The sequence below is a fragment of the Polypterus senegalus genome, chromosome 18 (assembly GCF_016835505.1).
Source record: "Polypterus senegalus isolate Bchr_013 chromosome 18, ASM1683550v1, whole genome shotgun sequence".
Classification (NCBI taxonomy): Eukaryota; Metazoa; Chordata; class Cladistia; order Polypteriformes; family Polypteridae; genus Polypterus; species Polypterus senegalus.
In genome coordinates, this window is record NC_053171.1 from 39,990,369 (window position 1) to 40,015,634 (window position 25,266).

The window sequence follows — 25,266 nt, forward strand, 5'->3', positions numbered from 1 at the left end:
TGCTGACTCATTTATGGAAAAAGTGATAGCGAAGTGGCAGCACATGCAGAGATTTCTGCTTGTATCCAGAAACTTGGACAACATTGAACTGTGCGATACTGACTTTTATACAGTTTCTTCAGTGACACTAACAAATTTTAACAAGTCCAAATGTTATTCTAGCTTTCATCTGATTTAGACAGATTCTACATGTTAAAAAACCCCAAAAGGCTAAAAATCCATGACAAAATATGTCCTAATGCCACATATTTTTTTTAATGAGCCCAGATCATTACAGTCAGTCATGTATGTCTCTTGTTAAATTAAAAAAGCAAACTTGATTTCATGCATAGACTTTAAATGTCTTTATATACATTTTTTTTCCTAGGAAGCAAATACATATTATTCAAAGTAAATTTTAAGGGAAATAATGGAAAAATGCATCTCTGTGATGGTTTTATACAAAATGTGTTGAGTTTTAATTAAACTTTGTAATGCGAGGCTTCAAGATACTAATATTTGAATCAACACACAAACTTTTTTTCTCTTTTATATTCAGTATTTTGTTCTCTTGTTTCATCATTTTCTTTCTGTTTTCCCTTGTGGTCTTCTTGTTGATTTACAATACAGATTATATTTCTGAGCAGTAATCTGGTCACTGAAGGACTGATTTAAGATGGCTTATAGGAGAAAGAAAGTTGTAGAAAAACACATGTGTCATATTTCATTTACCTGACTTGAGAGTTCTAAAAGGAAAAAGGCAAAAAGATCATTTCTAAACATCATACAGTATGTCGGGATGCATCCAGGATAAGTGACCTTAAATGGCTTAATTGCATTGTTCAGGAAGCACATTTGCCTGATTAAACTCACAGTATACTCAAATAACCTATTCACCTTTTGTAAAGGGTTCTTGAAAAACCAAAAGTATTCAGAATCGATCCACCCATCCATCCATCTATTTCCTGAAATGAATAAATGTTTAAGACTGTGGGAACACAGTGCCTATCTAGTGCCATTGCTGTATGGCAAACACCATTAGTAAATACAGTGCCAGTCCATCACAGGGCACACAGATGACCAACCCACAAAATCAGTCTTTATTTAATACATTGTCTCCTGTAGAGGTCACAGTCACATGGCCTTTACAAAAATGCTGTTTAAACCCCATGTGTACATCTGAGTCTGCCTAATTTAATTCTGAAATCATGGGTGTCCAGAGTCTATCCTGGCAGAATCAGGCATAACGCACGCAGGGAGACACAGAATGTTCAGTGAATAATCTAATTGTAAAATTTATAGAGAACACATTGGAGCCATAATCGGTAGAGGAGAATCCATCAGACATACATTTGATCTAAACATAATGTTGAAAACATGATTGTAGTTCATTGTTTTAATACCCTAAAACTGAACAGAATGTTGAAATATTAACTGGATACAAAAAACAGAAAAAAGGCTAATCATATGAGTGAAAAAATGGTCCTAAATAAGCCAGAACAGTTTTAAGTGATTGCAGTGCATTCTAGTTTATTTCCAATTAACAGCCCAATTTTTAGCTTCTTTTTTTAGTTCCACAGTATCTGTTAAAACACTCATGTGGAGAAGAGCGTTCCTGATGTTTGGAACTATTACTGGACAACAACTTACGAGATTAGGACTGGACATCTGACCAATGAACGAGGCAGGTCTTCCACAAATCCCTTGTGAATGGACTGCCTGTTTGTGGCCTGTTTTCAGTCTTTGGAGAATTTTAATTTAACTATATTTTAGCGCAAAATACATATGTTTTGCATATTATGAGCATACAACTGGATGACTTGACATGTGGTTATGTGACACAAGTAATGTGAGATTGTTTCATGGACTTTTTGTTATTGCTTGCCATAGACACCTATACTATCAGATATACACTGTGTGCACAATTATTAGGCAAGTGAGTATTTTGACCATATCATCATTTTTATGCGTATATTCCAACTCCAAGCTGTATTAACTTGAATGCTTATTGGATTTAAGCACGTCAGGTGATGTGTATTTGTGTAATGAGGGAGGGTGTGGCCTAAGGAGATCAACACCCTATATCAAGGTGTGCAGAATTATTAGGCAGCTAGTTTTCCTCAGGCAAAATGGGCCAAAAAAGAGATTTAACTGACTCTGAAAAGTCAAAAATTGTAAAAAGTCTTTCAGAGGGATGCAGCACCTTTGGAATTGCTAAGATATTGGTGTGTGATCACAGAACCATCAAACATTTTGTTGCAAATAGTCAACAGGGTCGCAAGAAACGTGTTGAGAACAAAAGACGCAAATTAGCTGCCAAAGATTTGAGAAGAATCAAACGTGAAGCTACCAGGAACCCATTATCCTCCAGTACTTTCATATTCCAGAGCTGCAACCTACCTGGAGTGCCCAGAAGTACAAGGTGTTCAGTGCTCAAAGACATGGCCAAGGTAAGGAGAGCTGAAACCCAACCACCACTGAACAAGAAACATAAGTTGAAACGTCAAAACTGGGCCAAGAAATATCTGAAGACAGATTTTTTTCAAAGGTTTTATGGACCGATGAGATGAGAGTGACTCTTGATGGACCAGATGGATGGACCTGTGGATCAGTAATGGGCACAGAGCTCCACTCCAATGTGGAGGTGGGGTACTGGTATGAGCTGGTATTTTTAAAGATGAGCTAGTTGGACCTTTTTGCATTGAAGATGAACTCAAAATCAACTCCCAAACCTACTGCCAGTTTTTCGAAGACACTTTCTTCAAACAGTGATACAGGAAAAAGACCATGATTTTTATGCAGGCCAATGCTCCATCACTTGCATCGAAGTTCTCCACTGCGTGGCCAGCCAGTAAAGGCCTTAAAGATGAAGGAATAATGACATGGCCCCCCTTCCTCATCTGACCTAAACCCTATCGAGAACTTGTGGGCACTTCTTAAACGCTAGATTTACGGGGGAGAAAAACAATACACCTCTCTGAAGAGTGTCTGGGAGGCTGTAGTCACTGCTCTACAAAAAGCTGATCGTCAACAGATCAAGAAACTGACAGACTCCATGAATGGAAAGGCTTATGACTGTTATTGGAAAGAAGGGTGGCTATATTGGTCATTGATTGATTGATTGATTTTTTTTTGAAATGTCAGAGATGTTTATTTGTAAATTTTGAGGTGTTTGTTTATTATTCTCACTATAACAGATGAAAATAAACAAGTGAGATGGGAAAATTTTCATTTTTCCTTTAGTTGCATAATAAATCTGCACACTAATAGTTGCCTAATAATTGTGCGCACATATGTATTCCCCTGATGATGTTCACACTCTCATTTCCGTTGTGAAACATTCAGGTTTCAGGTTTATTAACATTTTGGATTGACTGATAGCACTGTGTTTGTTCCATATTAAAATTAATCCTCAAAAATACAACTTGCCTAATAATTGTGCACACAGTGTATTGTTATCTCTGTTCTTTGTGAAAATGTGAGTTTATTTTTTGCCCATCACTATAAATCACAACAAAATCTAAAAAATATAATTTGTTAATATAGTATTCCCTTAAAGTTGGCATCTGGTTTTGTTGTCCTTCTGGTTTCAGCCATTGCACACTCCTGACTGCTCTCTTGGTTTTGACATTTATCTTAATTTGTTAATAGTATTGCCCAGAAATTAAAGAGGGAGTGTGGCATGGTGGTACAGTGGTAGCACTGCTCGTTGTAGTAATAAGACCTCCTTGCATCGAGTTGGTATGTTCTCACTGTGTCTGCATGGGCTTCTTTCAGGTGATTCGATTTCCTCTCAATGTCTAAAGACATGCAGGTTAGTTGAATTGGCAAAGCTAACTGACTCTAGTGTGTGGTTGTGTAGCTGTGCGTTTGTGTGTGTGTGTATTTATGACCTGGTGCCCTATCCAGGGTTTGTTCCAGTCTTGCATTCTATACTAGCTAGGCAAGGCTCCAGCCACCACACCTGCAACATAATGGCATGACATAAAGAAGGATCATGAGCAACCCTAAGATAAAGAGAGATTTTCTTAATAAATTAAATACCTCCAAATGAACAAAAAGTAATGAAAGAACACATTACTAATCTCACAACCTCTGCACAACAATCAATTGCTGAAGTCACTTCCGTCCATCAACCTTAGATAATTTAAGCAATGTCCCTGTGGGTCCACCACCTATTTACAAACCACGCACACCCCGACCTGAACAATTCACAAGAGATTGTAATAAATTCTGTGGATTCATAAATCAATATGAGTTAATATTCAGTCAGCAACCTTTTCCCTTTTATCTCCAAGTCCATTACCTGTAGTGTTGCACACAGGTTGTTATTTTGTAGTACACTACAAACTTTCTGTTGTTGGATTTTCTCACCAGAATGTAATCTGTCTGACTGCAGCAGATGTTCATTCACACCAACTTGAAATTTCTGTGCCATTTCTAAAATGCATTCTCTGCCTTTTCATTTTTCCTACCAAGTTCATATCCTCCATGTTCATTCTTGTATCCATCACTTCTCTCTCCCATCTTCCATTCATATTCACCCAAGAATAATTCCCTTACCACCCCTCACCTCTGCTTCCAGCTTCCCTCTGGATCAACAAAACTTTTGAAGTCTGAATGTCAATACGAGCACTGATTCACTTCCTGATAATAATCTTATCCTCCTATTTAAAAAATACAGGTGTTTCTCCAGAGGTATCTGTGGGGATACTGGGGAAACACTTAATAAAAATTATTTGATAGAATAGATTATTTCATATTTTTCACATTAAAATAAATTACAAACCTAGAAGGAGATCCAAACTAATTACTGTGACTTTTAAAACAAATTAAGTGTGTGCAAGGTCACCTAGTACTGCAAACTATAAAAAAGTTTGTCATTACAAACAGAATTAAGTTGTCTGGCCATGAGACAAACAGAGCAATTATCTGTTAAATCCCACCATTCTCATTATAAACTTGGGAAAAGTTATTAAGACTTTAACTCAACACTTACACTACAGTACACAAGAAGAAATTTTAGAATCCAGTCGTAGATATTAACGATATCAATTTGAACTGTATTTGGTGAATGCAAAAAAAAACATATTTAAAGACTGCTATAAGATTTTTTACATGCCAGAGTGTAAAGAATGTGAGGCACATGGCAAGTGATTTCTTCTACAAAATAGAAATGCTGCAACTGATAATACACTGTACTCAGAAGAACTGAATCAGCCATCTCTAAGATCCAAGGTGCTTCAAAGCCCCTAAAAAGTGGAAAAGCCACTGATCCATATGGTTATTTAGTACAATTTTCTGAAAAGGTGTCTTTTAAATTCAATTACTTAATACAGGTATCTATTATCAAGCCTCCAATAACTGTTTAGTATACCGTATACTTCCAAAGAATCTGCCCTTCCATTGGCTCTGCTTGCTGTCTGAAAACAGAAAAAACTTTTGCTAGAGTTGAACGGGAGTATCTGCTCAACGTATTATGCAGATTTGGTTTAGGACTCAATATCATATGCTTGGATTAAATTATTATATCCCAGCCCGGATGTCCCTGTTCATATACACACTATAAATTCAGATTGTTTTACTTCAGAACATAGAATCAGACAGGGCTGTCCATTCAGTGCCATTCATAATTGTTGTTGAACTCTTGGCTATCCTTCTTCACAAACAGCTAGATTACTGAATAAAATTTTCTTTTTTCTGATAATATGGTGCTTTGTGCAGTAAAATGTGCTATTATTATTTTTATGTACATTTACATTTTAAAGCTAAGCAGTTTTTAGTACATACAATGACAGGGCTTTGCTGCTATAGTTGCATTAAAGGTTGTGAACGCTGGCCCCGGCACAGACAGACGGACAACATTTTTGTACCCAACACACTGTTTATTTACACTATTTACAATATAAAAAGTCACGTGCACTCACACAACCCCAGTGCCCCTGGCACTGAATCCCCCAAAGTCCAGGGCCCACAGTCTCTGTGCCTTTGTTCCTGGCCGCCTCCTGTCCTCTCTCCAGCTCTGTCAATACTGCCTCCCGACTTCCACCATTGACTGGAGGGAGGCGGCCCCTTTTATGGGAACCCGGATGAGCTCCAGCTGCTTCCCGGCACTTGGTCTTGGCCACACGTGCCGCTGCGTATCCGGAAGCCGTCCGTGTAACCCTTGTCGTCTTCCCCCCGGCACTTCCTGGTGTGGCGGAAGTGCCGGGCTCCTGGGATAAATAGGCACGTGGCCCCCCACATAACCAGGACGGACGCCCCCTCGCGGTCTGGAGGAGGCACAAGCCCTCCTCTCCTCCTCCTGGGCGTCCCAGCCGGGCTCCAGCAAGGTCAATTTAAGGTGATTAATAATGTGTTCATTAAGAATAGCTTATAGGTAACATGGTTGTACTGTTAATTTAGACATTTTTATAAACCCACAATATATTAATGTTTTCTTAATTTTTTATAAGTCTTCACTCGATGTATATTTAAGATTCCATCTTTTGTAATGTACACAAGTGTACAGAAAAAGATAGTAAGGTGCATTGCACAAAATAAGGGAGAGAAGAAAAAGTGAAGAGCCTACAGAATTATTCACATATAGTAAACTAATTTACTTAAATGCTCTCATCTATAAGCACATCTTTTAATATCACATTTGCTTTGAGAGTATATTTTAAGCATAAAGAATAATCTCTGCTATTTGAATTTGAATTTACCTTGGCACAATTTCTCATGAGTCCAATGTCTTAGTTCCAAATTCCTATTTGTGAGTCTCAGTCCAATCAGTTTTTACAGGTACTTCTGCTTCCTTCCACATCCCAAACATAATCATTTGGCTTGACTGATGACTTTTACTTGGTTTAGTGCTGTGGGCATAATTTATAACTCCCCTCAACCATTTTTGTTTTAGAATATACTGTATAGGGTTAGAAAATAGATAAATGACTCAGTTAATGTAAGAATTGAGTTGCCATTTTAATGTGAATTCAGTAAAATTATACATAGTTAATTTAAAAACATTTTTGTTTGAAAATAAAATACATTTTCCTAGTAACCCAAACATGTCCTTTCTTTTTTAGCAAATGCAGTGATTGAAAATGGTCATGTGAAGTGTCCAAAAGGTTACAAGCGGATGAACAGCACCCACTGTCAAGGTAAACACCTAGACGTTTTTTACACTTTGTAATAGTTTTCAGGTACAGCTATGGCCTAATAGCACCATGAAACTGAGTTTAAAATCTCAACACAATTACTGTTTGTGTGCAGTTTGCACATTATCAATGTTTGCTTTTCCCTCATTCCAAAGACAAATCTATTAGGCTATTTGGCAACTGAATGTTGTCCTAGATTTGATGATTACGCGTGTGTCTGAGTGTGCCCTTCAGTGGTCCTCCTCTTGTGCCTAATGCTGTGGGCGCTAGAGCTTCCTGCATCCCTTTAGCCCTGAACTGGATAAGTGTGTCGGAAGATGGACAGACGGAAAAATAATGTTCTTCATTGCATAATTGTCTGATGGCACCAACGTCTGCCATGTTTCAGAGGTTCAGGAGGTATTTTGTTTGTTTGTTTGTACCACTACATCTAATTTTCTGGAGGTTTTTTTTGTCTTTTGCTAAAATAACACTTCCTGACAAGTTACAAAGCGTAAATTTAAGGACGCTATTATTATTTTAAAAATTATATCTATCTATCTATCTATCTATCTATCTATCTATCTATCTATCTATCTATCTATCTATCTATCTCTGCCACCCATCTGGGGAATGACAAATGAAATGCATATGTTTCTGTTATATGCCATTTGGTATGGGAATCATAAAAGTAGTGTTGATGTTTGTCACGCACCATTTGTTTGAATGACCACTGCAATGCATTTCATTACTGCAAGTGTTTGTGATACACGATTTTTTGGAGCTAGGGACATAGCAACCAGACAGACACACAGATATACAGGCATACAGACAGTGTCTTTCGTATCTTTCTATGTATCCCTCTAGCACTGAGTTTGAAATGAACAGAGCACATAAATAAATAGATAAACATCCATCCATTATCCCACCCGCTATATCCTAACTATAGGGTCACGGAGATCTGCTGGGGCCAATCCCAGCCAACACATGGTGCAAGGCAGGAAATAAACCCTGGGTAGGGCGCCAGCCCACCGCAGGGCACACACACACACACACACCAAGCACACACTAGGGACAATTTAGAATAGCCAATGCACCTAACCTGCACGTCTTTGGACTGTGGGAGGAAACCAGAGCACCCAGAGGAAACCCATGCAGACACGGGGAGAACATGCAAACTCCACGCTGGGAGGACCCAAAAAGCAAACCCACGTCTCCTAACTGGGTGGCAGCAGTGCTACCCACTGCACCACCGTGCCGCCATAGATAAACATAGTTTCACAAAAGATAGTTGGTTTTTGAATAATTTCATTGAGATTTTATGTGGAGGTGGTTATTTTTGAAAAATAAAATCAGCATTTACATGTGCTATACAGTTTTAAAAAAATATATTTATTAAGGATCACATATATTTTAAGTAAATCTGGTTAGAGAATATAATGATATATGTAAAAATGGTACATATGTAAATATGGCACATTTCTAAGTAGAACATTAACAGAACCACATACATTTACATTTGTTGCCATTTTTGCATACTTTAATATTAACTTTAAAGGAACATTTTTAATGTTATAAAGGCAAATATTTCTTCAAATACAATGCAGCATTTTTAATTGATTGAAAATGATTGATTCAAGAACTTCTCATCTGAGATTCCATTTGATGTTCCTTATTACAAAGTGAATGAAAAAAATATCAAGCAAACAAATTTAGACTTTGACTACGTTAAGGCAATCAAAAGATAAAGCAGCCATTTAAACATGTGGACATGAAAAACATGTGGTTATTTCATGAAAACTGTAAAATGTATCTTGTTGACACCAATCACCTAAAATTTATTTAAATAGTGCAGTATTCCAGTAATTTTTCAGAGTTTAAGGTATTATAGTTGAAACTTTTATTTCCCTATACACAGAACAAAAATTTTAAAGATACTATAGGGTGGCCCATATTTATGTATCCGACGTTTTTAACAGGCTGTAGTATTTAAACTACTATGTGAAAAGTATTGAAATGGCCTCACTGTGTAGCCTGAGAATGGGAGTAACAATGTGCTGGAAAAGGCAACCACTGCTGTGTTCGAATACAGAATGGTGGTGAATCAATTGTCACTAGTGCAGCTATCATAGAAGACTTCCAGTACAGATGTGCCAAGTCGCCTGTGACAACGTTGCTCTTCATCTTCAGGCGTGTATCAATCTGGATGGTGCATTTGTGGATCACGCCATGGAGAACAGGGGATGAAAAAACATTTAAGGTTCTTAATGTTCATGTTCTATTATGTTTATTGATAATAACGCTGATAGTTTCCTGAAAATAACGCCTTTTCAATCATATACATAAATATGGACCATCCTGTATATATTGATAAAAATCATTCATCATATTAATGTGAGGAGTAATAAGTAACTTTGCATAAGTTATACTTTGAAACACATTATAAAGTAGAAAACTAGCATTTTGTGACTCACTTGCAACTACTTGTCGAAGCGTCTCATTATGTTATCAGTGAAGAGTGAGTTAGTTTTCATTTTGGTTTTAAAGTATCATTTTGAACAGTGACAGAGAGACTGCTATATCTAAATCTATGGATACTGCATTTACATATCTCATGAAACATAACATGTGCTGCTGAAAACAATTTAAGTAACTTGAGCATTGTGTGCCAACAGTCATTCAGCATGCAATACTACTGACATCTCAAGAAATGTATCACCCAAGAAAAAAATGCCTGACAATGGAGAGTAAGCCAGATAAATGCAGTAGATTTCTCAGAGGGGTGAAGTTCATTATGAACAGGGATTGCTGACAACTACAGAAAGGGGGGTTAAAAATGAAATGTTGGAGGAGCAAGAATGTTTTTGCCTAAATCAAAGTAATCTGGGAGAAAAAAAAACTGATTGTGGTTAAATAAAATCAAGGTGTTCAAAGTCAGTATCATTCATTTGTATGCAAACAACAACTTCAAATATGATGCTGTAATGCATTCCACATTCTGTAGATGGTCTGGATATGGTGGTGTGTTGCTGGACAGAAGGGATACCTTAAGTACAACTGTTTTGTACTATTTGCAATATTTATTTTGATCTCACTGCACACTTATGGCTTACTCAATGATATGTTTGTCTCTACCATTTTGCAATTGCTTCAAATAAGAATTGCAAAGCAACAATGGAAAATAATTGATTCTGTGGCTCACGGTTAATGCAATCAAGCAAGACTCTATCATTAAAGCACTGATCTGTCTATCCCTCCCACATCTACAGCACAGTACAAGGCACAGTAAAGTGCTAAAAACAAAGCTGAAGTGAGTTTAACTGGCAGCATATGCAATATTTGGAAACACTTTATATTATAAGATAACCAATCTTGGTGTTATTGGCCTTATTATTGGCATCAAATGCTGTTTTGTTACAGGAGTGTACACCTACATGTACATAAGAGGCATTCAGTTCCTTCACAGATAATAATGTTGGCTGTGGTCAGACCAAAAAACAAGTACATCCTGAACTGTTCAAGTGAAAGCCTTTTTACCATGTTTATAAATGCCATAGTTACAGAGTAAAACCACAAGCCCTTCAAGTAATTGTATATTGCAGTTACGAAGAAGACAGGCTACTCTTCATCTGATGACTACCTAATAAGTAGCTTTGGGCTGAGGTCATCAGACTCATGAAAGTACCAGCAATGAGTAAACAGAGGTAAAGCAACTCTGCCAGGTCATGCAAATCGTATTTACAGTGCCATGACAGAGAAAAAGTACTGATATGGGAACTCAGCAGACAGTGTCTGGGCTTCAGCTCAAGGATCTGTGAGTTTGATGCATTTCTAGTTTGGATTTCCTTTTGTTTGAAGGCCCTGGATCTGTTTATCTTTTTGTTTTAGTTTTCAATTTTATTTTGAAGGCATATATTGTACTCTTCTTTAACAAATTAGTGACTGTCACTGCCTAGTAACTGTGAGCTACCTTTCAATACTATTTTCCTATCCTTCCCCTACTTTACTAGACTGTAACAAGAAAGCCTATACTGTGTGGTACCAAGCACCCCAGAAAGGTCAAAGAATGCAGACCCACAACCTGAGCCGGGCTAAATCAGATTTGAATGCAAAGTGAAATTTAGAACTACTGTACTTTGAACTTACAAGGAAGGATGGATGTAAGGAGATTTCTGCTTGTGAAGGTAGTTAAAAGTCAAGCAAAATGACACCGTTTGTTGGCTAACTAAAAAAATTACAATATGCAAGCTTTCAAGGCAACTCAGGCCCCTTCTTCAGGCAAGATCACCTTTCCTGAAGAAGGGGCCTGAGTTGCCTCGATTTCTTGCATATTGTAATCTGTTTAGTTAGCCAACAAACGGTGTCATTTAGCTTGACTTTTCACTACATTCATAATGGCTAATATTGTACAACACCCTAATACTGCTTGTGAAGGAAAATTGTTCTTTGATGATTTTTGTGTTCATTTTGGTTTTATTAGTAGTGGGGCGTGTAACATGCATATGCAAATACCACTTTCCTTGTTTGAAGGATTTCCATTCAAGTACTGTGTAATGCTTTGTGACTGAAAAGTACCACTCAGTAGTTAATTTATGGACATATTAAAATGTTTATTTGCCTTGGAGTGCTCAATTGCAGGCCTGAAGGGTTGCAATGGATGCAGGTTTTCCTTCTATCAAAATTCTTAATTAAAAAAGTTATTTTGGTTTATGAAACATGCAAGTTAATTCAATATTCTGTTTCTTGTACTAGTTATCATTCTGCTGTGTCAGGAGTTGTCTTGTGCTTTCACCTTCAAGGCTGCAGGGTAATGACTGGCCTCCTCCCAGCCTTCATATTGTCTGAGCTCCATCAATTGGGACCATGTGCTGCCTTTGGACAGATAGGAGATTTACTGAATTGCAAAGTCTCATTGGCATATATCGTATCTGTCTTCGTAGTTCACTCAGACAATTCACTTCTGAGGCCTTAACTTCAGCGACATGGCTTCCTACATCACAGCAGCGTTTTTCTCCCTGCCCTGTCATTTGTGTGTTTTTCTTTCTGTCTCAGAGACATTCTATGCACGGGTCCTGTCTGTGCTACACTGGTGCCAACGCCTCATAATCTCACCATACTGTATAGACAACTGCAACAGCATTGTCTGCCTGCATTGGAAAATATTTGCCTTAGCCGTTGGGAAGGATAAAAGACATTTTGTAATTATTAACATTTGGCTATCGAATGAAACTATAATACTACAAAATTTCTTTTGGAAGTAAAATATATAAAATATTTATCATTTTGGAGGAAACCACATTATTGTCCATGAGAAAAGAATGGAGTCTTTACCTTAATTTAGGCTCAGTGAAAACCCTAATGTAATTAGAAACTTCAGCCATTTAAAACGAAGTGGAAAGTCTGCAGGGATCATTGGTGTCTAGGGAATAACAGCATTTAATATACTGGCCTTTCCAGTTACTACAGTACAACAACAATTTTTTAGAGATTTCAAATTAATATATTTGCACCGTTATAAAATAATGGGACATTTAAATTTGGTAAACAAACAATACATGATCAAATATTTTATTTTCAGTTATTTTGCTCTAGCACTGAAATTTTGGAAGGGTTTAAACATTCTTTATAATAGTGAACCATGTCTTTGTCAAGTGTTGGCTAATTTATATTCTTTTGAACCCCTCAAAATCTTCCACAGAACAGTTCAGATAGATAGCAATTTGCAATTTGTTCTTCTTTATTTTGGATATTTATATAATAACTAATCTGCATATGAGATTTCTATCAGATAGGAATAGAATCAAATAAATTTAAAGCAGTATGAGATGTAAATGCATTTTTATTTGGTAATAGGGTTTCGTCTAATCATAAGAATATACAGTATAATAAGACATTTTATTTCCATTTTGTATAAGGAGGAACCTCTCTGTGTCACCCTAACCTGGAATAAAAAGTAACAATACTAGATATTAATAAAACTAAAATGATTAAGAGAAGACAAAGTACAAAGAATCAAACAGGAAAGTGACCTACTGAGCCTAACTCAAAAATGTTTGTCACCTAACTTCAAGGTGGGTTGACTTAGCCACTAAATAGCTGAGCAAAATAAAGTTTAACAAACCCCATTGTGATTTACCAGCCCAGGAACTCGCAACTCAGAGTAGGAATTTCAGTATATTGTGTGCATGTGACAATAAAATTGAACTTAATCTTGAAAATCGAAGGTTGTGTCCCCAGTGTCTCCTTTTGGCAACCCTGTCATAGTTAAAATACCAGACACTCTTAGCAGCCAAATTATTTCGTGCCCTCCATAACATGCAGCAGGGCCCACCTGCTCTGAGGAAGAGGCTCCTTCTGTCACCTAACACTTTGGGGTAACTGTCTTGGCCTTTCAGCTATGACATCTTTTAATGCAGGGACCCTGGACTGCTTACATTGGGGATACTCGTTAGCTATATTACCCCTGGTGACCATTTCCCCATTTCCTCCTACACTGGCACATGTAGAAGCTCTCCAGTTACCAGTGGTGGTTCCAGGACCATCCCTGTAGTTTTCTTTGCTTCTTCAGAAACTACCAGACCGGTTCAATATGAAGACTAACAATTGATGCTCAATAAGAATTTCTTTACTAATTAGAACAGAACTACTTGGCTCTGATGTGTGCCATTGGATATGCCCTGAAATGGTTATGTCTAACAAATGTCTTTGAAGAACTATGTACCACTTTAATGACTGACCGTCACAAGTGCTTAGGGTGATTTCACCTGCTTTGCTTTAAATAATATGTATGATCATTTCAATATGTTTTGCGTCCTACAGCTTTAGAAAAAACACACTGTTTTTTAGTTACTGTGCTGTCAGCTTCTGCTTTGCTATCTTCCTCTTCAATAACAACATCCTCCAAATTATTTATAATCCCTGTCTGAGAGAGTTTGCCAAACCCTCAGCTGAATTTTTCTACAAGTCTGTCATTATTATCAAACCGACTACTTTGCTGCCAAGAAACAATTTGAATTTCTTGTTCTTTGTTAAAAGTGTTAAAAGCCTTTCGTCATTTCCTAATCTGAATGGCTAGCATTGATTAAAAACTTTACTTTTGTTCTCTTTAACTTGACACAGTCTAAGTAATCTGCATAGAGTAAAATGTTAAAATAAATACTGACTGACATGTGAGGCACCCAGAATCTTATTTATTGCTGTTGATTTAGAGTGTCTTCCATTAAGTCTTTTTCTCTTCATTATTAGGCCCTTTACAAAGTTACGATTAAGAAGGCAGTAGTGTTTCTGTGGTCTTCAGTATTGTTACTACTGAGCAATGGATGTTTAAATAGGCAACTATGATCCCATATAAAGGAGAGAAAGAGTTTGACTACAAAGTAAGCCGTAATGCAGAGTATGTCAACCTTCAAAACTCTGTGTGGGCTGGCTTGTGGTTTGGAAGAGGCTGATGTGGTTAGCATGTGTAAGAACGCAGATGTATGGTTAGTCATGCTGTAACATGAACAGTGGAGTGTTTGCTTGATCCTGTTTTTAAAGATGCATATGTTTAAGAATAAATTAAAAGATACATTTTAGTCACTTTAATTGTCTAGAATACTAATGTGAATTCTTTAGTCCTCTTGAATAAAGCCAGTCTAGTAATTTCATAAGTTTAATCCTTTTACAGGCTATTTGAGCATTTAAAGAATTTTAGTTTTAGCAGAAACACAAAGCACAATTTAAAAAAGTTACAAAATGTATGCATGGCATAACATTCAGGTATGTTTGGGAACTTGGTTAACTGATTTGAAAGTTGGAGCATTTAAAATGAGTCAGTTATATTTTTATTAAACAATTTGTAATGATAAGCCATATCATAAAATAACAGTGTATTGGGTACGAGTAACAAACATAGCCTAAAGAAATGTTGGAGTGCCAACTTGGCCATCCCGTTTAATAACAGAAAAATAAAAAACTGCTCTTAGCATCAAAATAAACAGGCGCTCGATTGTGCAAGCACAAGAAAAATAAGCGAATCGCAGCCTCTGATGGCTCTCTGCTAGTGGTCTGTCTGTAGAGCTCCGTCTTGCAGTTGGCTTGAGTCAAGACTGAGACGATTTCTTACAGGAACAGCCACCTTTATATGGTTCAGAGTGAAAGGGAAGAGTGTCTGTGAGCAATGAGTGTGGGGTTGCTTGCCCTCAAGGGGCATCTTCTCGGAGCTACAGAGAGAAGAGACAAGACTGTTAGCAACAACACCCCCTCTTGTCCTGGTGTGGTATTGCATACGTGATCTGAACCAATAAGGTGACCCACAGACTCACCTGTGAGACAAGTGTTAACAGAATGCAAGCTTTCTAACTATACTTTACAATGTCATGTAGTTGAAAACATAACCCAAATAAACTTTCATAGACAGCTCAAGTGATGTTAAAATGGCATTGACTGTTGGTTGTGGAGGCTCAGTGACTCTCTGTTGTTCAAATGTCTTAAACATAGTATTTTTAAAAGAAGTACCCAAAAGAGAGTTAAATCTCCGTTGAAGTCTCAAGGTAAAATTTCTGGCTGCTGCAGATCTGTCATGAATGGATGTTATCAACCTACAGCTAAAATGTGTTTGAACTAATTAGTTATACAAGAAAGGTGCTGCTCTCTTACCTAATATAAAAGTGGGGTGTATTTAGAAAGTGAACTGCAATTGATATGCAGACATAAGATTAATGCCACAGGGCATGCAGAAAGGACCACACTCTGGTATAGAGATGCTGTGGTGTACAAAGAGGTTGATGGTGCCACAAGCAGCAAGAATGGAACAGAAGTACAGTATTGTTAGGCCGAATGCCCTGTTTTCATCACAATAATGCTGAAGTGTACCTGGTACCAGAGCAGTATGGGCCAGAGGTCAGTGATTAAATTTATAGTTGTGGTATGTGTCCTAAGACTATTTGTTCTGGACAATCAAGTAAGGAGAAGAGTGTTCAGTTGATCACCAACAGCGCTACTTCTGCTACTATTATATATACTACTAATACTACCACCAATACTTCTACTAATACTACAATTACTTGGTGGAAAGTTGGCTCTGGACAACATTGGCAAAAACAAACAGTTGTGACAGTGTGGGTCAACTCCAAGCTACCAATTCCATCCAGGAGCCTTTTGAACCTGCCACCGCCAATAGTCATGACCGGGATGAGCCAGCAAATGAGAAAACTCACACATTGCAAGGGGTAAGGGCAAATGTGAAGACGTGCTTTTATTAAAAACAGTTCAAAAATCAAAGTATCCAAAATGTGCAGTGCACCCAATCCAGTAAATAAATAAATAATTCATGGAAACATAGTGTCCATGTGGAGGTTAAAACACGGCAGGAAACTGTCTTTAAAATCATGAGCCCGGGTGCAGTCCTTTAAAACGACCATCTTCTCAGCTTATCCTGACCAGACCTTACAGTCAAGGAGACAGCTATCCAACAGGTACTGCTATCCTTCTACAGGTCCCTGCCACTCCATGGCTGCAAGAAGGCTCCCACTCTGGACCCAAGGTTCGGGTACCCAAAGGCCATGGCGCTCACAATAGGGCTCCCAGTCTGAGCCTCGCTGACTCCCGCTCCCTTCCCAGACTTCTATGGTGAGCCACTTGCACCACCTGGTCACTCCAGTTCCTTAAGTTGCTCAGCTGGAGCGATCCTTCATGACAACACATGCAAATGCATTGTATTTGTCATTCCAATAGATGGCGCATTACAATCATTAACATTGCTTTTATGAATCCTATACCCTATGGCACAGATGCATTGCATGGTTTACTGCAAAGGTTAACACTGAGGTCTTCATTAATTGCTTAGATTTTAACCCATCTTAGATGGGTAGCAGAGCTAGTTACATTTAAAATGTTCTGAAAATAAAATGATATAAACTGTATTTGAAAGACACAGGTACCCATTTAATACAACTTATCAGTAAGTGTTATTAACCAGCTAACACTTCCTGTACATTCTGATATAAACGTCAACCTCCACAGTATCAGACGCAAGCTAGGCAAAGTGGGTTGACAAAACTGATTTTTTATTACAAAGAATCATTAAAGAGTTTGTGTAAATTAAAATATCCTGAATAATCTATTACTTGCATTCAGTAATTTGTGTGGCATTGTTATGTTTAAATTTCTGTTTATATTATTCATTTTATGTTGCATTTATTTTTCAGTTACTAAACACAAAATGTTAGCAAATAAGTTTATGTGCACATGGTCAGATAAATAAGGTGGTCAATAATCATATTATTCTCTATAAACTCTACACTAAAATCCCTCCCAAGGCCATAAAATTTCCCCAGGTAGTCTCCTCTTTTATTTTATACTTCTATTTTATATATTATTATTATTTCAGTGACATCATTTTGTTGTCAATTTTTTTCATGGGCGCCACCATTTTGTGTATTAGTTTCCATAGGTGTCTAGTGGATATGATCCATGGTTGCTAGGCATGTAATACATGTGTCATGTGACTCATGACATCATGACAGTAATGTTATAAAAAAAAATGGCCATGCACATTAAACAGTGGCCAAAATTGTCTGAAAGATAACGGAAAGAGTTAGGGAAAATTTTGTTTTTAAACACTGTTTTTGATTATAATCTTCTGATTAAAGTTCAAGTTGTGTTTACGATGTTGGGTTTACCAATGTCTGTAATCTACTCACAATCTATTGCCTTTTAGTGTTACTAAATCTGGCTATGTCTGACTGTCCTTCTGTAACATCCATAAACCTCTGACACTTAATTAATAACTTGCTGTGTCTGCGCTTTTATGGGAAGGTCACAGCACACTCAGTATTGCAAATCTGATGTCATTTGTGTATTATAGGATATAAGCATAATCATCTAAATGACTATGTAAGCATAGTTTTGTCACTGTGTATTCTGCTTCAGCGCCTGAAATATGACAAGAGTACCAAAACTTTTGTGCATGATATATTATTCATTGGTTCTCAACTGTCAACTTGTGCAGGATGTTAGTTTGCTTTGATCAGTAAACAAAAAGCCAATGCATTTCATAATGTTCCCTTTTACAATGCTTTACAGATATTTTAGCATTACATTAAACTTGAAACAATGCATTACTATGACTGCTACATCAAAAATTTGGAGAGACAACAGACTCTGCATGCTTTCAGCCAAGAACTCTGGCTGTTGCAATGACTCTGCGCGTTCTTAATTTTCTATTTCTGTAATATTATATTCCTTTACAGCATTCCTGTTATTCATTGAAGTAGAGTGAATTTATTTAGAACATGTTTTCTGGTTGAAATTTCCAGTGTCTGCCTTGAATGACTGTAAAGAGATGATCACTAAAGAAAAGAATTTTTCCTCCAGTGTAGTTTTAATGTGGTCTGGAGTTGCTCATGCCTTGTTTAGCTACATGGTAAGGTCAACTGTTGAAGTAGAAAAAAAAAAAAATCAAAAGTAAGTTTTGCATTTCCATTTTGGCACAAAACTGACACAAGCACTTGGAACTTTGTGTGCTAGAGAGCTATTTGGGTAACCAAAATGTCAAAATGCATTCACACAAAAACAATCAGCTTTTCAGTAAGCTGTTTAGTCAAGCAGGAATACTTTGTCAAGTGCCAATACTGGAAACTATTTTTCTTAAAACAGTCAATGGTCCAAATGATTTCAGTTTACTGTTATGTGTCATCTTTTCCAAAATAACTGAAAAATATTTTGGCAGTAGAGACAGTGTTTTAGGCGCTACTCTTCACTCGTAACAGGTTAATCAAGATCACATTCTTCATGAACTCTGAAAGTATGCACTATCATATTCTGTTGGAAAAAAATATAATTAATTTTCTGCCTCAAATTTTAAAATAATGTGGTTCTGATTACTCCGTCATTTAGGCAGTAGACAGTATAATTAAAACCATTATTTTTTTGTCTTGGAAAAATAGCTTTTTTAATTATTTTGCCAACAATGAAAAGCTGAATGCACTGCTAGAGCAATTATTAATCAGTGGAGTGGCTTGGATTTGCACAAAACATCCAGTAGACAAGAATGTGTCTAACAGATATGCAGAGATCTCAGTGCCAAATTCTGAAAAAGCTTAACGTTGTGAAACTTATAATCATTGAGAGGATATCATAGATAACAAATTGAAAAGAGATATTACTGCAAAATGTGTTTCTTGTGAGAGACTAGACTTGTAGTAAACATAAAAATATGTTTCAAATTGTTACTCAGTCAGAAAGGTATGGCTGCCTAGCGTTTATCTCGGGGTAACCCATTTAAAGGCCAAGAGAGAACATACAAATATACATTAAAAGAAAACAGATTATTTACTCTAACATATCTTTCTTGAAACTGGCTACTTATCCTTTGATCCACTATTTCTTAATGAAGTATAGCTGTAGCAGCGTCTGGCAACAAGGTTTGTGTTTGGATTTGGTGGCACGATCAGCACATTGACACGCTGGTGATAGTTTTTAAATGGCTGCTGTATGTTGAGTCACTTATTGCCTGCATAGTTGTTCAAGCCTGGATGTTAAAAATGCATTACTAACTTAGTGGGCCCAAAGCAAAAGGGAATACATTATGTGTTATGTTCACAGCACTGCACTGTTACATTAAGAAGCTGACCTTAACAAATCCAGCATGTTACTGTTAGTTTAATACTGCAGATACTCAGCTTTTAAAGAGTTAGAATTGTAGATAAGGACCCACTATCGCTTCATTCAATGTGACTTCTTAACAGCAGCTCTGGAATTCAGAACCATGGACAGTGTTTCCACACTTGGCTTTTGCTCTCTTCCAACTGAGTCAGCTTTCTAATAACAAGACAGGACGGGCACACTTCTGAATCCTGAAGACATCGTTATTTGAAACTTAAGTACTGATCCAGAATCCCGTAATCATTTAATATAAAGTTTTCTTTTCACTCATCACTTGTGTGATTCAGGAATGGGAAGGATTAGATTGTGTATTTTGTATACTGCATGTACACAGACCATACATCATTTCATTGTTGATATTCACCTGCTGTAGATGGATAAGTTACAGCCTGTAGAACTTGCTTGACATCGTCATTAAAGGTTCAAAATCACATTAGTAGCATTAGTGACACAGCATCTGGGCTGCACAATTGTATCATTGTGAGAATCTGTGAAGAAGTAATTATGTAATTCAAATTACAATGTGGTGTACTACATAAAGTACTCTTTATAATACATTCATATTAAGAATTCAGTGCAGGAGTGGAGCACTGATTACAGTAGTACAACTGCAGGAATTGTATTTTATTTTCATGCAGTGTTCCATCATGTGTTTTTAAATTGCTTAGACCATTGACAAGGTTTTTTCAGTTCCCATCCATCCATTTTTCTTACTTCCTTGTCTAGTTCAGGGTCGCAGGGAGCTTGAGTGTATCCCATTAGCATTGGCCACAAAGGAGGAAACAACAAACTCGGGGTTCCACACCTACTGTACACTCACATTTGGCCAGTTTAGAGTTGTCAGTTAACCATGCAGCATTTCCTTGGGATGTGTAACTAAAACCGAAGTACTTGGTGTTTTATTGTAGGAGGACCATTACTAAATCAATGTTACATTATTTTGTTAGGCATATCAAATTTAGAATGCAATTTATATGCAGTTTGCTTAACTTTAAATTAACAGTATGCTCTATAAAACGTGACTCATTTCTGCTGTATCCTACTGATGTTATTCCTCTATTTTTTTTTTTTTTGATAATTGCACTTTTAATAATAACGATCCTGCTCCTGAATATATGACCTTAGTTCAGCCTTCATTTTAGTAAATATGCTATACAAAGTCTGTTCTATCCTTCAGGTATATTTTATTTCATGTAGAGCTGAGAAGTAAAGAAAAGCATTGTAGCGAAACAGCACCGACCAAAAGAACATATTTGAGCTGATACGAAATTGAAGTACCAGCTCCCAAGAATAAAAATAAACATTTAATATTCACTTGGCTTTCACAAGTGCTTTGAAACAGTGAACATACATCTTGTTGAGGATGTAATTTCCTTTCTTGACAGTCACTTGGCGTTTGCATATCTTCACCGTTCTGCTATTAATTAGAATCCCTGGTCAGTATTACTCAACTGTGGAAGTCTATCTTTGATCATTCTGCATTTAGTGTTTAGGATGTGGTGAGCTTACACTGGGCCATTGAAAATAGGCATTTGGAAAACTGTGTGACTAGAAAAGAAACAATTAACTAGTTTACATTTTAGAATAAATAGGTTTATTATTATTACTATTTGTATTAGTCAAAATAAGTTGACTAAGATGACCCTTTATCAACCTAGAATTTATCAACAACATTCTTCAAATACAATTGCTTAAAAGGTAAGATCTCAGGTGATGATCTATGGAGCAACCCTCAAAATAACAAAGTAGGCTCTGGTTCTGACTCAAAGAATATATCACAGTCAAGTAGGCTGTCTGAAATGCCACCATTTAGCAGGGTCTACAACATCTCACCCAATTTATTACGAAATGCTGTGTGACAGTTTTAATACAGTCTACCACATACAAAAAACTACACTTCACAAAATGGATTCCAATGGTGTAAAATTTTCTGAAATTCTGCAAAATTCCTGCTGATCTGTCCAGACACGGTGATAGAAAACATACATAACTGAAAAATTGATTAGATGGTGTCAAGCAGCCCATAATGGCAAAGTGAAATGAGTATCAGTTATAGTGGTTGACAGAAACTATAATGGTTAACACATCTTCAGGAATCTAAAGATTATTTCCAGGTCTGGTCACTGACCTGTGTGGAACTGTATATTCTTGCCAAGTTCAAATGGGCTTTGTACCGCATTCCAGGCCATTACAGTATATGGCACATTTAGATTAGTCTGATGTGCCTGAATGTGTGATGTAGCAGTTTTGTTACTATGTGTCTTTCTCTGCTGTCATGTAACCTGGTTATTCACAGTAGCCTGGTTTCTAAAATGCTATGTAAGTCCTTGTTGTGGGTAGAGAAACTGGGTCATTGGCATCTGATAAACCTGGTTAACAAAGGTTGATTTCTCCATGAATAACCCCATTATGTGGCCGTGTAAACCCTTAACTGGGTTATTGTTAAGGATTCTGTAGTCTGTGCAAGTCCGCTGCACACTGCCAGCCTGTGCATGTATTTGTGTTGCACACATTTTCAACAGGGATGGGTAGAAGCATCGACAAAATAAATTTCCAGAGGCAACTGTCCAAACGATCTTATTATTCCTTCTCCTGGCTGTAATAATCTGTCCCAATATTTCATAAATCAGTAAATTTATGTTGATGAGTTGGACATATAGTGCTAAACTCAACAACACAATCTTGAGAGCTGTAGGTTTACATATTTAAAGTAATGTCCATTACATAGTTTGATCACTCTTTAAAGTAACAAGTAACCTAACACAATACTTACTTATCTTACTACAGTAAAATACATGTGTTACTATTATTCCATTTGCACTGGATTTAAGGCAATAAGCAAACATACTGGGTTGCTCCTTTGCAGGGTTCAGTTGCGTAGCCAAGGTGAAAAGAGCTTGCGGTGTGCCATCATGTAACAGAAACCTATAAATAAAGTGTCAGTGGGACTAAACAAATTTATATAGCACAAGAAAATTATCAAAGGCCTCATGCTTATTTACGGATTCACAGTGAACTGAATAATACTTATAAAGGGAGACCGTTCTGGCAATTTTGGAACTGATTTTTGTTTTCTGTTTTATTCTTTCAGACATTAATGAATGCCTGATGCCTGGAATCTGTAAAAACTCTGAGTGTTTGAATACTCGAGGTAGCTACAGATGTACCTGCAAACCTGGCTTTATGATGGACATTTCAAGAAGCCACTGTGTCTGTAAGCTTTTAGTAGTTGTTAACAAGCCTGACATGTAAAACAGCAATTCGTATATCTGGTTTGGATTAAGACCGCATACTTGTGACTGCTATTTTGTGTATCATTCCATTTGATCCAACATAAGGCTGTCTGGAAGCCAAGACTTTTTTGCATGTTGGCAACTTAGTCATGATAGAGAACTGCAACATAATGTAGAAGGAATTGTAAACAGAAAACGAAGTATTTGCTGTTTATTTGTCCTAATTCTGAGTAATTTATTGACAGGTTGAGAAAGAAAACAATGCTGTATTCTTGGAAGAAGAACATGCTGTCTTTGCTGTAATAAAAATGTCTGATTCATTATGCCTAAGCAATTTATATACAGTAATATTTGTAATAAGTTCATGTATTTCAGTAAGATTTCTAAATATAATAAAGTAGCTCTCAATGTGAGTCCTCATATCACAATAGCAAAAAAAATTATTTGTATTGGTAATATGAGCCAGAAAGAATTTAAATATGCTTTGTATAGATTAACTAATACTACAGTCGCTTAATTTAGTTCTTTATTCAAATATGAGTTTGTTAAGGTCAGATGTAATCTTGATTATAATTTGGCATTTTTTTTGTTTTATTATACTTTTTGTCTTGTAGCGGAAAAAGCAATATCTCTAGTACAAGACAGGTGCTACCGCTCAGTATCTGGGGGCACCTGTTCCCTACCATTGACTCAATCCCTTACGATGCAGATCTGTTGCTGTAGCCGAGTTGGCAAAGGATGGGGCAAGAGTTGTGAACGATGTCCGCTGCCCGATACAGGTTAGTCTGTCTGTAAATGAAGTGATTTTTAAAAAAATCAGAGGTTCTTCTTGTATACATTAGTGACATTGCAGGTAACTTTGTGCATGCATGGCAATGACAAAAATGGCAATGAAGGTCATACCTGTAGTGTTCACTGAAAATAACATAGATCTGCAATGCTATAATTAAAACAAAGATCAGAAGCCCCTCCCAGGATAAAAGGAAAATAACAACACAAACAGTGTGAACATTTACACAGCCCCTCCAAAATTCTAACATTGTTTTGCAGCACAATTTCTGTTTCTAAAACCCAAGTGTGTATTTAATAAGTCTGAAAGTTATCTCTTAATCTGTCTGAAAGTTGTCTCTTAATACATAACAGGCAATCTTTTTGTTGGAAGAGTTGTCTATGTCTACAGATCTGACTTCTGTAAATCATCATGCTTAAGGACATAGAATGCAGATCATGGTGTTGACTCAGCACTACTTGGGGGATTCTAAAGGGCGTATTCTGCTAATGTTCTGGTACTTGTATAAATAAGACAATATTACAATAATTCTGTACATTTGGCCAAATTTCAATCTTCTGTTTATACTTTAAATGAAAATTTTGACAATAATATGAAAATTCCAAGCAATAAACCATTTAAAGCGATCAGTTTGCGAGTCAAATATCTTCTAATATTGTGTGTTAGAAACATCTTTTTGTTTCCCCTGGGAAGCTTAAAAATGTTGAGAATTTTTGATGTACCACTTAAGACTATTTAATTTGTTTTTTTCGTGAAGTAGTAGTTCTAAAGCACTCAAGTCCCAAAAACCACTTCCAATAATGCCACTAGAAAGGTAAAACTGCCAAAAGCCAGCTAGTAATATGGCAATAAAATATTTATTTTTTTATTAAACAGCATTCCAAAAGGCAATGACGCTCCATGGAACACAAAGGCAAAACTGAACTGCCAGAGACATAAGGCAGTCCAAAGCAATTCCCAAAAGAGCAAATCAAATAATTGTCAAAAGCAGCAAAATTTCAAAATGTAATAATTCACAAAAAGACAAAAGCATAGCAAAAACTCACCAAAAAACTCCATAGTGCATTCAAAATGAACCACCAGGAATTATGGGAGATCCTTCAGATTTATAGATTGGAGGACAGGTCATGGTGCTGATTGGCAGTTGGCCCCCAATTCTTGGGGGACCACCCACAAAACACACAGAACATAACTGAGGCGTCTTATATAGATAGACGCAAAGAATACTGCTAACACTCCATAAAAGTAACATTAATGTACATAAAAGATTGAAAAATGAACAAAAACAAACCTAAAACATGAATTTGAGGGGACCTTGGCTAAAACACATTTCTGGGCTTTTTTGGTTCCTTATCAATTGTTTTTGTTTTACTGTGTGTGGTGTGATATATAGCTGAAATCATCAAGATGTGCTACACATATATGTTGTCGCATACTGTATGTACAATATATATATTTTAATAATAAAGTGGCAGCTGTTTGTCATTGCAACATGCAGCCC

The 25,266-nt window shown here is 36.7% G+C and overlaps 1 protein-coding gene across 2 annotated transcripts in view; it reads left to right on the forward strand.

Moving 5' to 3' along the window:
* Window positions 1-25,266, forward strand: part of LOC120519151 (latent-transforming growth factor beta-binding protein 2-like) — a 389,450-nt gene that overhangs the window by 264,098 nt on the left and 100,086 nt on the right. For both annotated transcript variants that reach the window (XM_039742299.1, XM_039742300.1), the window contains exons 9-11: window positions 7,047-7,121; window positions 22,834-22,956; window positions 23,590-23,754. In XM_039742299.1, the coding sequence (XP_039598233.1) occupies window positions 7,047-7,121; window positions 22,834-22,956; window positions 23,590-23,754 (363 nt within the window). The remainder of the gene's footprint in view (window positions 1-7,046; window positions 7,122-22,833; window positions 22,957-23,589; window positions 23,755-25,266) is intronic.